Genomic DNA, 15,891 nt, shown 5'->3' with positions numbered 1-15,891 from the left:
AGGGGTCGCTCAGCATTTGTCTCAACAAATAAATAAGCACATCGCAACCGCGCTGGCGAATAATCCTGTGTTGCTCCAGGTGCCAACGCAATAGGACATCATAAGAAGCGTACAAATGTACGACAACAAAGAAAACGACACAAGTTACGCTAGAGAAAATACTACAACACTTCAAATCTGTTTTGTTCAGCCATTGTTCGGTTTTTTTTTTAGAAAGTTAAGTTTTTATTCCATGTTGATTTTATCGTTATTATTATCACAAATAAAAAAAGCATTGCCGAATTGTTGAATTCAATAGTTATTATCAGTAAAACTGATTCTCCACCGAAAAAATTACTATTATTAAGCTCTCCAAGAAGAATAACTAAAGCTGCTATTATTTTGTTATTCAATCGGAACAACTGAAATTATTCTTAATTAGTTCATATTAGTTAATAACACATTTGCAATTGATTAGTTCTTAATATGTCAATAATAGCTAAATATGTTTTGGATTTTTTTGATTTCTTTGTTCTTAGTATGTTATTACAATAACAAGATTTGCTATTATTAAGTTTTTCTCCCCAACGGTTCCCGTTATTATTTTTGATATTTTAACTCTTATTTCAAGCAAACTAATAACAAATTGAGATGTTCTGATATCATATTTTTAATAGCAAAATTTGCTATTGGTTTGCTATTCTCACCTACTCGGGTAGTCCTTTCTCCCGCAGGATTGTCTGAAGACAGTTGACTTGAAAGTTGGCCATAAAAAGTTCACACAGGAAGAGGGATAGGGGGTTTCCCATTGGGGCTCCTTTCGTCTGCTTGTACAAGTTACCTCGGAAAGAGATGTAGTTCTCTTCCATACAAAGACGGGTCAGCTTAAGGTACGTCCGAACCTTGTTTCTCCATGCTGCATCCTCTTGTTGTGTTAATAGCCAGTCCTCCAAATGGCTGATCGCTTCCTTGACCGGTACGCTGGGAAAAAGAGCTGTGACGTCGAAAGATACGATAATCTCGTCCTCGTTGATGTCTCCTAAAGATTGTAGTTGCTGGGCGAACTCCTGGGTGTTACTAACTGCTTTACTCTGGAACTTATTCGGCATAATCTGGAACTCTGTGACCAGCCACTTCGCTAGTTTGTGGGTGGGGAAACCAACTGCAGACACAATCTCTTGCATTTCATTCCCCGGTTTGTGGACTTTGGGGAGACCTTTGATCCTGGGTAGAATGGGATTGAATTCCCGTAAACGACCTACTCCATCTCCTAATATTGATTTGCAGTGCTTTCACTATGTTCTGTAAGGGATCTACTCGAAGCTGTCTATACGGTCCGTTGTTAATCTTCGTTGTCATCTGATTGTCATAATCGCCCTTGTCCATGATAACGACCGCGTTGCCCTTGTCTATACTGCTTTGCTTTTCAGCTCCTTTACAATCCGAATTTCCTTTTCGTTGGTGCGATTTCGTTCCTGTCCGTCCTTGATTATGTTGGATGTGATAGTCCTCACCGTATTCTGTGATGATGTTGGAAGTGTCTTGGTAATCGCTGTCTCTACGTCAATGATGATCTGCTCCACGTCTGGCTTGGTTGTAACCGCGTATACTAGCCCCTGGTTGAGGTGTGTCAATAGTTCTTCCGTGAATGCGGTCGTTGATCGGTTGACAACCAACCCATCAATGGAGTGAACTCTCGGCGTCGTGGTGATGGTGGATGGGATTTGCCAACCGGTTCGGTGTGTCGTCCGTCTCCGTTGAGACTCGTGTCGTAGTCTGTTAAGCTTCCTATCGTGCAGCTTCCGTTTCCTATCCGATTTGCACTGCTCTGCAACCTTGGCCCTAGACAGAAACTCCTGGAATTTAATTCAATACTCCTTGGCCAATTTGAGATGTTGAGAATAACATTCTAAAATCTTCATGTCCAGTTTGCTGTATAGTCGTCTGATGCTATCCTTGGTGAACTCTGCTTCCATCCTTTTTACTACGCTGGGTGGGGTGGGTGTCCGTACCTTAATCCTTTGGAAAATGATCAAATAACTATCATATGACATGTGTGATTTCGTTCTAATTTCTCAAATTAGTGTAAATTAATTCAAATTAGAAATGTTATGACTAGGACATCGTTGCTTGCTATTTGCAGAATTCACACAAGCATTCAATTTCTCATTATGAGAAAAACTAAAATACATGCGTGACGGTCTTCGGTGACAGTGTCGTATGACAGAGTTTGATAGCTTGTTTTGCAAAGGCAGTCGATTATCACAGAAAATGTGTCGACTACGGTGACCGCTTACAAGACTGGTAATGACAACTTCAAACTAGGGGAACTAGATTTTTCATTAATCAAAAGAACACATTTTAGTCCTCGTTGCTTTTTATGCCTTGTTAATAGTGACAAGACTCGGAGAAGAAGTCACAATGCCTGATGAATTGTGAAGTTAATTTAAATCATATTTAGAATTGAAATAAAAATTTATTGAAAGAAGGGATATTTTTGGATAAGCTTCACTGGCTAAATGGCTCAGCGCTTATCTTATATAGTGAAAGATGAAAGTGGTGGTTCTGATATTTATTAATGAACTTGGTGCAATTTCGTACACTAAATCGTATTTTATAAAATGTCCGAGAAGAAAAAGAATAGTTGTTCCGTAAATTTGATGCTTTCACATAATTTCGCTGTTTATAATGTTATAATAATGAAGGTTTTATGGTGGCGGGATTTCATTAGGATGAGTGTCATGTTCCCTGTTTATGTTTTTTATGTGGCTGTGAATATTTTTAACTTTTATTTCTTTTAGAAATTTTTCAAAATTTGTTTAAGGTTGTTTTGCGGTGATTGTAATTGTTTAGCTTGATCCAGTTATAAACAATTCGTATGCTTCCTGGCGGGATAACCTCGATCGCTCTTGATCTATTTTGTGGTTTTAGTTAGAACATAAAAAGCTATACTGTTTTTGAGAATGTAATTTCATTTGCGAAAAGAGTAAATCGAAACATTGAACTTCACGTGAAAGTAAAACTTAAAGAATACCTAAGTAATTTTTTTGTAGCTTTTCGTGTTCGGATTTAAAATATCGTCGGTTGCATTGGTACTCATTACGGAAAACAAGATTGATGGAAAACAAATCAAGGAAAAAAAACTTGAGTAACGGTATGATGTGATATGAGGGGCTTGGTGGCCTTAGAGCAACCAATTTCGCTTATTGAGCGGAACATCATAATTTTAATCTCAGACTCATCCACATTCAAGATTCGTCAACTTCATGGTAATAGCAGCAACTCGATGATTAAAAAGGTGCTCATATGTATAGTGGCAAACGTTTTTGCTTACTGAGCAGAAAACCGTGGGTTCAATATCAAGCTCCTTCGCGTTATATGATCGTTAGAACATCAATTCAGCTTATCATTTACCAAAACGAACCCTGCTACAAACCCCACCCTATTACCCAATATCCCAATGATTCCTCGTGGAAGTGCAGAGGTGTTCTTGGCTTCCATCAAAGCGAGTGTCAAGTCATCACATTCCTACCCCTTCCTTTCTTGACCTGTGTTCGGGTGCGGCCGGTGATGGTATTGCCTAGTTTGAGATCACCATCACCATCACCAGATCCACACATTGAGGATGAATTCTAGTCCCAAACATCGTCTATTGGTTTTTTGTGTAATAACAGCTGATCTAGCAATAGCTGAGTAGAAACCGTGGGAGGTCAACCATGTTCATGCTCATGCTCATAAAGACAACACTACAACATTGCTTCTGCCATTGTCCAATTGAAAGATGCAGCAACACCATAAAATCCATGCATTCTCTATAAGGAGTTCCCATAAAAGTGCGTAATTTAGGAATGTACACAAAAATTATTTCCATTGATTTAAACACAGGTACTTAAACTTAAAGATAACTTAAAAATACTCGAAGTATTGGGTTTTCAGTTGAACGATGGAACGAATCGTTACGATGATCATAGATGCAGGGGGTGACTGTCCTCACTAAAATCAACATTTTCAAAGCATTCGGTAAAATTTTGTTCGACTTAATGGCAATCCTCCATAGTTAAACTAGTATTGAACATGGCTACGCCCTTGACGATATATATATATATATATATATATTTCATATGTAAATTTTCTTAAATTCGATCTGTAAGGGAGGTGGAAGAGGAAGTGGAAGCCATCAAATATGTACGGAGTTCAACTCGTCCACCAGATTCCGGCTAGATGTCCTGTTGAACTGCTGATTCCTTGCACATGTACAGAAACGAAGATGTACCCGATCGATGATGGATGAAATTTGCCACCTGCTCCCTGTCAAATTCTTCCTGACTAAAGTAACCCAGAAGTTTGATGGGCGAGAATTCAATCCCACCCTAGGAGCAACTTCCTCGGGCCAGTTTTTAATAAAACCTCAAATAAAATTTTCGGTAATGAGCACAGCCTTACAGTTGACCTATCGGTAGGCCACCCATCGCCATTGGGCGTCCTTGATATGAGACAGTTCAAAAGATGGATGATGACCGAGATGCATCTGCAAAATGACCGGATCTGGTGACGGGGATGTGCTTGATATGGATATCCCATAGAAGCCCATATCAATTGAGACCAATCACTGGTAAGAATATACTGCTGCCATGCAGCATTCGAATGAAGTGGTCAGCCATACGACGCATATCCTTAGCAATTTTAGCTATCGATTCCCTCGTTAGGTTAGTTAGGTACTGGATTTTGACAATATGTACTTATCTCATCCCATGCCTCTTCCATTTTAAAAACGGCACCAAACTTGGTAGATACAAATAAAATTTCAAAATTCTAGGATTAAGCTCTGTTTAACCAGTATTGACAGATATTTTCAATTGGGGTAAACAAACCTTAGCAACGGGTGCACCGATTAAAAAAACTTCAGCGCTCAACAGTGTTGCCGTTTTATATAATATTTTCTGTGTCATACGTATCAGCGTGTGCCTTAACGTGCCGAACAGTGTGTCATACTGTGTTTCGGTACAGTGTGCAGGGTTGATTTGGTAACTACTTTGTTGTAAAAATGCATTTTATGCAAGGGGTAGGTCACTCCGCACACCAATCTTGGGTCAAAATTTTTCTCAGTGTGCCGATTGTGCTGGCAGTGCCGGGCATAGAGCAAACTGCACGAGGAAACCATCTACATAAAATTCACCTGGAAGCTGGAATACGAGCTGACCGATACGATTACGGTGCTGTGCGAAAAGTCTATCTTTTCCCTGACCAGCAAGAAGAAGATCGACCTCTTGAAGCAGCTCGAGAAGCACGGTGAGGATGGCATTCCGTCGGTGAACCTTTTGGTTCGGGATAAGAACGACAAAGACAAGGCCAATTTTGAAAAGCTGCTGGAGGCAATCAAGGGATCCAAAGATGGCAGAAGGTTGGGTGTCTTCTCCAAGGGCAACTTCCCGGGTGAATTCTGTGAATCGTGGCGAGCCTTCGTCAAGTACAAGTGGTTCGTCACGGCGGTCATCAGTGTCCCAATCGAGTACATCATGTGCTCCAAGGAAGATTCCGAGGTTATCACCATCAAGAAGGCCTGCGTGGTGACGGTAGACGTGTTCAACAAGTACCTCAAGGATCACATCATGGAGATTATTAGATGGTGATATGAAAGTACACCCCAATCTGTCGGAGGGTGCCATCTTCAATTTCAAAATAGCGTTGGATCGAACAGCTTTGCTTCAATGCATGCAAAAGTAAGTTTATTTGACAAAGAAAGAAGAAATGAACACGAGTCAAGCCAAAACAAACAGCATGCAAACTGATCGAAAACGGTTCTGTTGATGTTGACGGGGATCTGCTCGAAGAGAAGACAGAATGACTTTCAATTGAAAGTGATCGTTGTCAGCTTCATCGTCGCTTGACGATTTTCGATTGAAAGTGACTTTGTGGGACCCTACATGTCCCTCGATATGATTTGGTTATATAAAGGGTTTTCCATTAAGCGTTTCCTATCTTTAAAGATGAATAAAACAAACTGTCTGTGAGGTATTGACGAGATTTATTTTCAGATTGAAAGGCTTATCAATAACATAATGTATGGAATATGACATCGTTCAAATAGCCACCCCACTTGGTAGTGTGCATCCGAGAGGTCCAATTTTCCATGACTCTGTCGCACAAATCGGGCTGAATCTCGTTGATGGTTTGAATAATGGTGCCTTTGAGGGCATCGGTGGTTTGCGGTTTATTGGCATAGACCTGCGATTTAACATAACTCCACAAGAAAAGTCTAGCGGGGTTCAATCACACGGTCTTGGTGGCCAGTTGATATCGCCTCCGCGTGAAATAACCATGCCCGGAAATCGCTCATGCAGAATATCGATTGTTTCGTGCGCTGTTTGACACGTTGTCCCGTGCTATTGGAACCACATATCATTCACATCCATATCGTACACTTTAGACCAGAACAAATCGGTAATCATCAACCTGTAGCGCTCTCCGTTGACGGTGATGGCCTCGCCTGCGTCGTTTTCGAAGAAGTACGAACCGATGACGCCTCCGGCCCAAAATGCACACCAAACAGTGACTTTCTGGGGATGCATTGCCACTTGGTGGACCTCGTGTGGATTTACCTTGTCCCAAATTCGACAATTCTGCTTGTTCACATACCCGTTTATCCAGAAATGGGCCAAAATCGGGGTCTGTTTCCAACTGCTCTAAAACACAATCAGCGAACACAAGGCGCTGTCTATGATCGTTAAGCTTGAGTTCCTGGGCCAATTGGAACTTGTATGGGTGCAGACCCAAGTCTCGACGCAGAATTCAGCAAGTTGAAGTCTGCGAGAGGCCCAGTTCTTGTGCGGGACGACGAATCGACTGCCGCGTGTTCTCCTGGTGATATTTCCGGCTGACCTTGCGTTCCGTTGACGTACGGATGGTAGAACCAGGAACCAGTTTCCTCGAATTTGTTCACCACATTGCGAATAGTCCTCTCGGTAGGAGACGATTTTTGCGACCGTAAAATGGGTGAAGCACTCGGAACGGTGACGCTTGTAGCTTCAATGAACTGTCAAAGTTAGGAAATCCCTTTTGGAAATCCCTATATTTGAAGGCCTTCGAATTTATCGCACCGACAGTTATTAATACATACTTACTTTATTTTTAAATATTGAAGACACAAAATCATACTGTTCAGATATTTCATTTAAACAACGGCCAAATTTATTTAAATTTAACGAAACTCCAACATGTTTATTTTTCAAAATAGCCGAAGACACTTTTCCGATACCTTTAAAACCGAGGCACAGTGGGACGAAATCAAAAGTAGTGGGACATGGCTATTTGCGACGAAACTATTTAGTGTAGCAATTTGATGTTTTCTAGAATGTTTCTTCGTTTTTCAAGTACTTTAATTGAGAAGTAAACATTTTTGATTAAGGGGGGTATACACTAAGATACAAAAAATAACTTTTTTATGGCTTGTTGAAATTGATGAACATGAACATCTATATACATATATATACATATATATATATAAATATATATATATATATATATATATACCTATATATATATATATATATATATATATATATATATATATATATATATGTATATATATATATAACATATATTTTTTTTTCTCTTCAAATTATGGTATACAAGATATTGTGGTGAATTTTGATGCGTCAATGAGTGGAAGTTGTATTGAACGCTTGATTGATCCGATAGGGTCAAATTCCCTTCTTTTGGCAAGATGTGTCACTGAGTGGAATTCTCGGTAGACTTTAAGAAAAAAAATCAGACTTGGAAAGGATAGGTGCGTCAATAAGTGGAAGTCTTATTGAATGCGTGATCCGATAGGGTCCAATCTCGGGTCTAATGCCCTTGTTTTGGCAAAATGTGTCTCTGAGTGGAATTCTCAGTAGACTTTAAAAAAAAAGTCCAGCCTTGGAAAGGGTTGGTGCGTCAATAAGTGGAAATCTTATTGAGCGAGTGATCCGATAGGGTCATATGCCCTTCTTTTTCAAGATGTGTATCTGGGTGGAATTCTCGGTAGACATTAAGAGAATAAATCCAGCCTTGGAATAGGTTGGTGTGTCGCTAAGCGGAAGCTTAATTGAACGCGTTATCCGATAGGGTCAAATGCTCCCTGTTTGGCATGATACGTCTGTGTGGAATTCTCGGTAGTTTAAAATTAAACAGCCTTGGAGTAGGTTGGTGCGTTGGAGCGAAGACGAAACGCGACGCTGACAACGAAACTAAGAAAGGAAAAAGCAAAAAAACAAGAAATTTATTTCTACAAATGCTGCATTATCTCCGGGGCCGTCTCGTTTTCAATCGACAATGAGGGAAAACCGCCAAGAAGGTATTCGATTCGGTGGAAATGAATCGCTTTCGGCCACTGTGACCAACTTATCATTCGCGTCGCTGAACATACCAGAGTGTAAACCAACTGACGGCGAAGACGAAATAGGCAGACGATCGTTTGGAAACTGGAGAGATTTGTTGGAAGCGTCGATGAAGCTAGTGGGGGCGATGGATGAAGAAACGAAGATGAGCATCTTGAGGATTAAAGCAGGGACGAACCTCCTTGACATCTTAGAAGCAACCATGTCTTCACCCAGCAACCCAAGCGCAGAGGTTGCCCTATATTCGAACGCTATCCAAAGATTGGTGGATCATTTCGAATCACGGGACTATTGTTTGCTTCAGCGCCAGAAACTCCGTTCTCTGACCCAAAACGCTAACGAAACGCATTTCAAATACGTGCAACGAGTTATTAACTCTGCAAAGCTGTGCAATTTCGCTGGAGATCAGTTTTTGGAAAACGTTGCAGATGTCATTCAGACCCATGCTCTGAATTTAAAGATGAAAGGTGGTACTATTCCAGGGTTACTGGAGAAAGTTCGAGCTTTTGAGATCGGTAATTTGAATGAAGAGTTATTCGCCAAGTCCCGTCATCCTCATCAGGCTCAGGTTGCAGTTGTTTCTACTGGTCACCCGTCGGCATCTAATCGAGATCCTAATCCTCGTTTTGGGAATGATCGCGCTAGAGCGACCTACCAAGCCACGAATACATACAGAAGTCAGGACAGATTGCCAAACAATCAACAGCTAGGCGGAAATCGGGATCTGTTTCGCATAGATGTAGCTTTGAACACAAGGCAAAATCCATGCTGGCGGTGTCTCAGCAGATTTTACCCGCCTTCCAACTACCCAATATCGGAGAAGGTTTGTCGAGATTGCCTACACAAGGGACACATCGCACGATCATGCACTGCATCAAGAGTTCCACAGAAACGCAAGTCTACAATCGACAATGATCCACAGGAAGGACCGGCACCAAAGAAGGTCGCAATGCTTTCGGAGAAAGAGCTAGTGGAGGAGAAAACCGTAAGTTTCCCTTCTACGAAATAAGTTTTATAACATTCTTGCTAACATTTTCTGAATCGACTAAAGCATAGTTGATTTTTACTTCAAATGCCTTATTTTATATATCAAAACGTCCTGTGAATTCGTTTTCTTTTTTGTTTTGTTATTATATTTTTCAACTGATTTTTAATTGATGATAAATAAAACATTGTAAAATACTATTTTATAATAGTAGTTATTTTAATGAAGTTAGCTGGTTAACTCCTTAACCAAGTTTAATGGAATAATCTGAAAATACCTAAGATTATTTGTTTTCTTCCGTTGTTTCAGGCAACGGAGGAAGCTGTCAATTGTCTACCTGGATCCCATGGACGTACTGATTCTGAGACATACATTCGGGGGTACATAGCAGGCCTACCCATTCAATTCTTGATAGATTCGGGGGCGGAGGTAAATACAGTCAATGGAGACATTTTCCGAGAATTGACGAACAACGATCGTTTTAAGGCAGAGATTTTTGACGGGAGACAAGGTTCAGATAGGCCGTTAAAAGCTTACGCTACTGATCACGATGTCCAAGTGCTGGGGACATTCGTCGCAGAACTTTAATTTCCGATGAACGACCTCAATTGCTGGAAAAGTTTTACGCGGTTGATCGCGCAAAATCCCTTTAAGGTAGAAGCACAGCAATTAGATATTGTGTCCTTCAAGTTGGGCTGGGTGTACCCGTCATAAATACAAGTATTAACGATTTCAACCCGCTTCCTGGAGAAATTTTTTCGATGTCTGGCGCTAACGATTTTCCAAAGTTTAATGTTGAACCCGTCATTCTTACGTATGATCATGAAAAGCCTCCATCAAGAAACATATATACTAATATCCCACCAGCATTCAAAAAGGAAGCACAGCGGATACTAGATGAACTACTGATAGCAGGAATTATTGAAGCGGTAACAGACACAATGGAAAAATCATTTTGCACCTCGTTACTCGTTGTCCCGAAAGGGAGAGACTACATAAGATTAGTGGTGGACTTGAGAGGTCCTAACAAGTGCATCATCAGAACCCCCTTTAAGATGCCAACACTAGAAGCAATATTAGCTGAGTTGCATGGATCAACGGTCTTCACAACGCTTGACTTAAAAAGCGCATTCCTCCATGTAGTCCTAGATGAACAATCTAGACAACGTACCAACTTTTACGCGCGTGATGCCACATACAGGTTTAAAAGACTCCCGTTCGGCCTATGCAACGCTCCGGATATTTTTCAGGAGATCTGCCAAACTGTGATTCTTTCCGGATGTCGAGATGTCCGGAGTTACTTGGATGATGGAAATCACGACAACTAACTTTAATGAGGTGTATCTTGCAGGTTAGCAGGTATTAGCAGCTAAACTTGACATAATTTAGTTCAGCAACTTTTACCCTACTGTAACATATGCAATTCATAGGAGGATCCAAGGGGATGTCTAATGAATTCTTTAATAAAGTACCACAGTGTTTTGTTACGTTTTGCTGTTTTCATGACCATTTTTCCAAGTATGACCATTAGAGTGGGTTGTAGCTTCGACAAACTTGTTTGGTATAGTATTCTCAATCTAAGTCTGAGTTTTGGTGAAATTTTAGCAATATTTGGACACTTGGAAAGCAAATGAATAGGATCGTTCCGTTTCCCATACAAAATTTAAAATTCTCCCGAGATTATAACTAATTTTGTTCAAATTTGGTCCCAGCTGTTGGGAACTAGAATAAACATTAAAAGATCAGTCGGAAACCCACTCTAATGTAAACACTTCGGAAAATGGTCTTGAAAACAGCAAAACGTAACAAAACGTTGAGGTACTTTCTAGAAAATTCATGATGCATTCCCTTGGATCCCCCTATGAATTATGTATGTAACAGTGGACTAGAAAATGTTGAACAAAATAGCGTTGAGATTAGCTGCTAATACCTGCTAACCTGCAAGATACACCCCCTTACAGATATTTAGCGTTGAAAAATTATAAAAAGGGACTTAAATCCTTAAAACAAAGCGAAAGACATTCGATTTTTGCAGCAAAACTGTGCAGTTCTCGAGCACTAGCAACTTTGTAGAACATTGAAAAAATTGTAAAATTCCAACTAAAAAGTTATGATACACCCAGCAAACAATTTTGTTAACATTACTCAGTTGCAATTCAGTTAGCTGTAGCCTTATACAATATAAAAGCATCGTACAAGATGCATGAATTCCTTATATGCGTACAAAAGTGGAGGCCATATACGTACAAATAGTATTTAGCGCAAACATCATATAAGAGATGTCTTATGATTTCATTAGAATGATTACGCAATCTGTTATTTTTCGTCTTGTATTACATAACGTGCATAATGCAATTATATATCAAAGCTTATATAACTTTTCAAGTTACTGTACACATTATATAATATGTTAAAAAACATATCCGCAGATGTATATATATATATATAATCATGGTTAAACCGCAATGCATTGATAGTTCATTTGCATCCATACTTTTACGAAAAAAAAATCCTGCGGGTATAAATCAAATGATATGGATTTTTTTTATATTACATATTACTGAAAATTCGAGAATTTTTTAATGATCTACAAGATAATTGGTTTGAACACATACTTTTTAAATAACTCAACGCATACCTGGTTACATTAGCCTTGATCCTGGTGTCTTCATATCTGCATGGCAGCTACTTATCCATTAGTCCATATACATATTGGTCAATCAACGAATTTTTGTCTATCTTACAAAATCATTAGATTCTAGATTAAGTTCAACATCTTATAAGACTGTTGTTGAGTTTATTATAATTTTATATGCCAGTAACGCTATACGACATTGTTTTGATCGAAATACGATGCATTCCCAATTACATCATAACATATGTGATTATTAGGACACTGCTACGATCATTAAATGGACCGCTAAATGATTAAGGAACAGCAGCAAAATGCTTTTTAATCAATGTTCCCAAACCAGTGGATACTAGCAATAGTACAAATTCGTCACACCAATTATTACTCCATTTTCATAGATTATTATGTGATAAGAAATTTCAGTTTTAATAAAAAACAGTTTTGGTTGATTATTGCAATTCACTTCACTCTTATGTAAAGGGAAATGTGTTACATTATAAACTTTAAGAATGATATCAAAATAACAAAACTGGCTACTCTGGCACTTCATCAGTAGTGATCGGAAAATGTAAATAAACATTCGTTTTCCACTACACTGTCCTCATCGCATCGAACAGCTACTTTTTTTTTTTTTTTTTTTTTCTTTATTTTAGAGATTTTTAGCCTGAGGCTAGTTCATCTCTTACGAACAGCTACTTCGTCTCGTCGATTAATCACAGTAAGTTGAATTAAAACTTTATCCTCTTAAATAAACTAAAAACAAAAACAAAACTTTCAGATGTACGGAGTTGCGCAGTTCATAGAAAACGGCCGATTTCAGGTTCTGGCAGTACCCATGAGCTGGATACAAAAGGAGTTCCTAATGTGGCCAAAGTCATTGAACAACGAGAAGATCGATAAGATGCGGAAGGAAGGGACGATTTTTAAAGGCGCAACCAAATCCGTACCAGTTATCGTAACACGAAAATTCCGCAGCTTCCAAGCGGCGGAAGCTTCTGTGGAAGAACTGTCAAAAAAAGACGTGTCGGATTTTGAAGCAAAAAAAAAGCAACTGAAATCTGCAAAAAAAAGAGGCCAGCGGAAAAACGGAACGATTACAACTCACTTTGTAAAGGTATGTTTTCTCTTAAATGGTTCAATTATAAATTAACGTGACTATTTTCAGCAATCGTTGGCAAAGAGAAACAAGCTTGCAGTTCCCGAAGCTCGTTTCAGAAAGTTAAAGCACTATCGGTTGAGCCACCGGAAAAACTGGTCCGTCCACCACAGCCATTGGAACCAGTCATCAATATTCGCCCTGATACGCCACCGGAAAATCTAATCCGTCCTCCACAGCCAATGGAACCGTTGATCAATATTCGGCCGGATGTGACAGCTCCAAGGGATGATTTCCAATCATTTCTTCAACCATCTGCCACAACCACAACGATTGCCCAGACATCTGCGGAAATAGCGAGAGCAGTTCAAATTGTGCAGCAGTCATCAACATCAAACGTTGTCCAGGAACCAATACTACGTATGCCGGAGGATTTCATGCTTCAACAGATCCAGTTGAAGCCGCTGGAAACTACTAGTTCCCTTCCAGGTAAAAACTTCAATGATAATTTTGACACTGAAAAAAAAAATTGTGGTTGCTTTGTTGAAGTTAACAAATTTAAATGACATTATTGGTGTTTTGGATTCATGTGTTCCATTTGGTGAGTTTGCATATTTTTGACAGACAAAAAATTAATTTTGACAGACACCTTCTCGAAAATCGACCGATCAATAACTGATTAATTTATTTTTAATGTGTCAAATTTAAGTGAAATTTTTTAAAATGGAACACAGCCTTAGTACCGAATTAAATTTATTGATTGCATGCATTTTGCAGATTATCGATCATTTGCGCCAAATGTTCCTGAAGAGAACATTCACTTTGAGGCTCATACCAAGAATATGGATGTGGAAGGTATTTGAGTTTTTATATTAATTTAATATTGATTATCAGCTTTATTATAATCATTGTCAATAAAAATACAATACAAATAATGAAATATCCTTTTAGGTGAGGATACCGATCAAGTTGAAACTGCAACGGACCTAGATGAACTTATTAAACAAAATATTTTCGATGCAGTCAATGATGCAATGCGGAGCTATCTTGACATACACATCGAAAACATAGTAGAACGTGCGGTAACTGCAGCTGTCGATAGAAGTTTTGCGACTAATTTTGCTCGTCTAGCAGCCATGACGGAGGTATTAAATAAAACGGCATCCAAAGACGACACAGTTATCGAGTTACGATCACCTGTTGATACTGAGAAGCATGTTACCGATTGGAATGCTGAGTTGACAAATGATGCTCTTCAAATGAAATATGTGAGTACTCCAATAAACCGTTTCATAAATTATTCAAGAATTCAAATGTATCATAATTTAAAATATTATATCTTTTTTTCCAGATGGAATTTTTCTCCCGAATTATTGTTCCTAATTCGTACGTGGAAAAAGGAGATAACGCGTTTTACGTCATTGCAGATTGTCTATTCACTAGACAATTTTGGAATCGATTTACTTGGACAGGTGTGAACAGAGGACATAAATCCAAACGAGGCTTCCGTGAATTTGGAAACGTCACGGAACTGCTTTTAAAACTTATTCAGATTGGTGACCCCACATATACAAAACAGCAGTTGGAGAAGTTTTGTAAAACGCGCTTATTTAGACATGCTAAGACACGATCTGCTAACAAAATGCTGCGAAAGTCATCTTGTCGTACTAAGCGAGGTGTTAAAAGGTCAAAGCCTCATCATGAAGATGCTATGAGTGTTACAGACGACATCGAACTTGATGACAATGGCTCTGATGGTGAGGATATGGAAGACTTTGAGAACACAGAGTCAATTCATCAACCGAACGACACTGATACATCTGAAGGCAATGATGGAGACTTCCAAGCTACAGGCAACAGTGATGGTTCTTCTGAATGATTGATCACGGAATGAAGGATTAAAGTTACGGTCGTGACTATCAATGATTTTTTTACATTTCTTGTTATTTTTTAAATGAAAAATTGTTGAATTGGATTCTTAAACAAATAAACTGCTTTCTTAGTTTTATTACTTGATATAATGCTCACATTAGGTATTATCTATTATTTTATAACCTTTTCAGATGAAATTTGCCATTGTATGCATAAGTTGCATAAGTGGTATGAATACAGTTTTATCTTTACGGTTGATAGGAACCATTTTACATAAAATCAAATCAGGTCTGTAGAAATAAGCATTTGAAAAATTTTCTTTCACAAGTTTTGAGCTGAATACATGAAGAAAAGAAGAATCCATTGGTTTTGGGAAGAAATTTTCCATTTCCAACAAATGTTGTCCTTTGATTAATACTTCATCTTCATCTTCATGAACATCTGTCATTCCAACTAATTCTAATGTATTTGTGAGAAACCATTTGTTGGTAAACTTGTTTGTCAAAATAAATTCTGGAAAGGTAATTTTACATACTTTTTCGTTTTTTATGACATTGATTAAAGTAAGTTTGGAGAAATGCTGTAATTTTGATGATTTTTCACTACATTCAGCTTCTGTTATTCGGTTGGCTATTTGAGTTAACGGATTAGGACCGGGTTTCACCAGCTTTTTCAATGAATGTAGGCAATTTTCGAAAGGATATGCGGAAAGAGATATTAATGTTCCAAATTTTTCCACTTCGTCTACAATATGGCAAAGATTGTGTACATTACTTGTGATAAACTCCGTACCATACAGTATCTTGTAATCATTTATAAATTCAATTAAGAGCATTCTCGCGATTGGTAAAAATGATTTGTATCTTTCCACAGAACAAATACGGACTGCGCAAAACAATAATAAAAAATGTTCATAATACTTAGGTGGTAGATGATCTTTTAGAAGCAC

The 15,891-nt window shown here is 38.6% G+C and overlaps 1 protein-coding gene across 1 annotated transcript; it reads left to right on the top strand.

The window, feature by feature from the left end:
• The first annotated feature begins 13,492 nt into the window (after window positions 1-13,492).
• LOC135702842 (uncharacterized) lies at window positions 13,493-14,949 on the top strand. Its single transcript, XM_065223884.1, has 3 exons — window positions 13,493-13,559; window positions 14,022-14,338; window positions 14,422-14,949. The coding sequence occupies exons 1-3, from the start codon at window positions 13,493-13,495 to the stop codon at window positions 14,947-14,949; spliced, it is 912 nt and encodes a 303-aa protein (XP_065079956.1).
• Window positions 14,950-15,891: the final 942 nt, after the last annotated feature.

Source organism: Ochlerotatus camptorhynchus, unplaced genomic scaffold (assembly GCF_037179485.1).
Source record: "Ochlerotatus camptorhynchus isolate MF236.1 unplaced genomic scaffold, CSIRO-AGI_Acam_v1.1 ptg000201l, whole genome shotgun sequence".
Classification (NCBI taxonomy): Eukaryota; Metazoa; Arthropoda; class Insecta; order Diptera; family Culicidae; genus Ochlerotatus; species Ochlerotatus camptorhynchus.
Note: the sequence above shows the minus strand (reverse complement) of the source record. Positions and strands in the feature narration are given on the sequence as shown.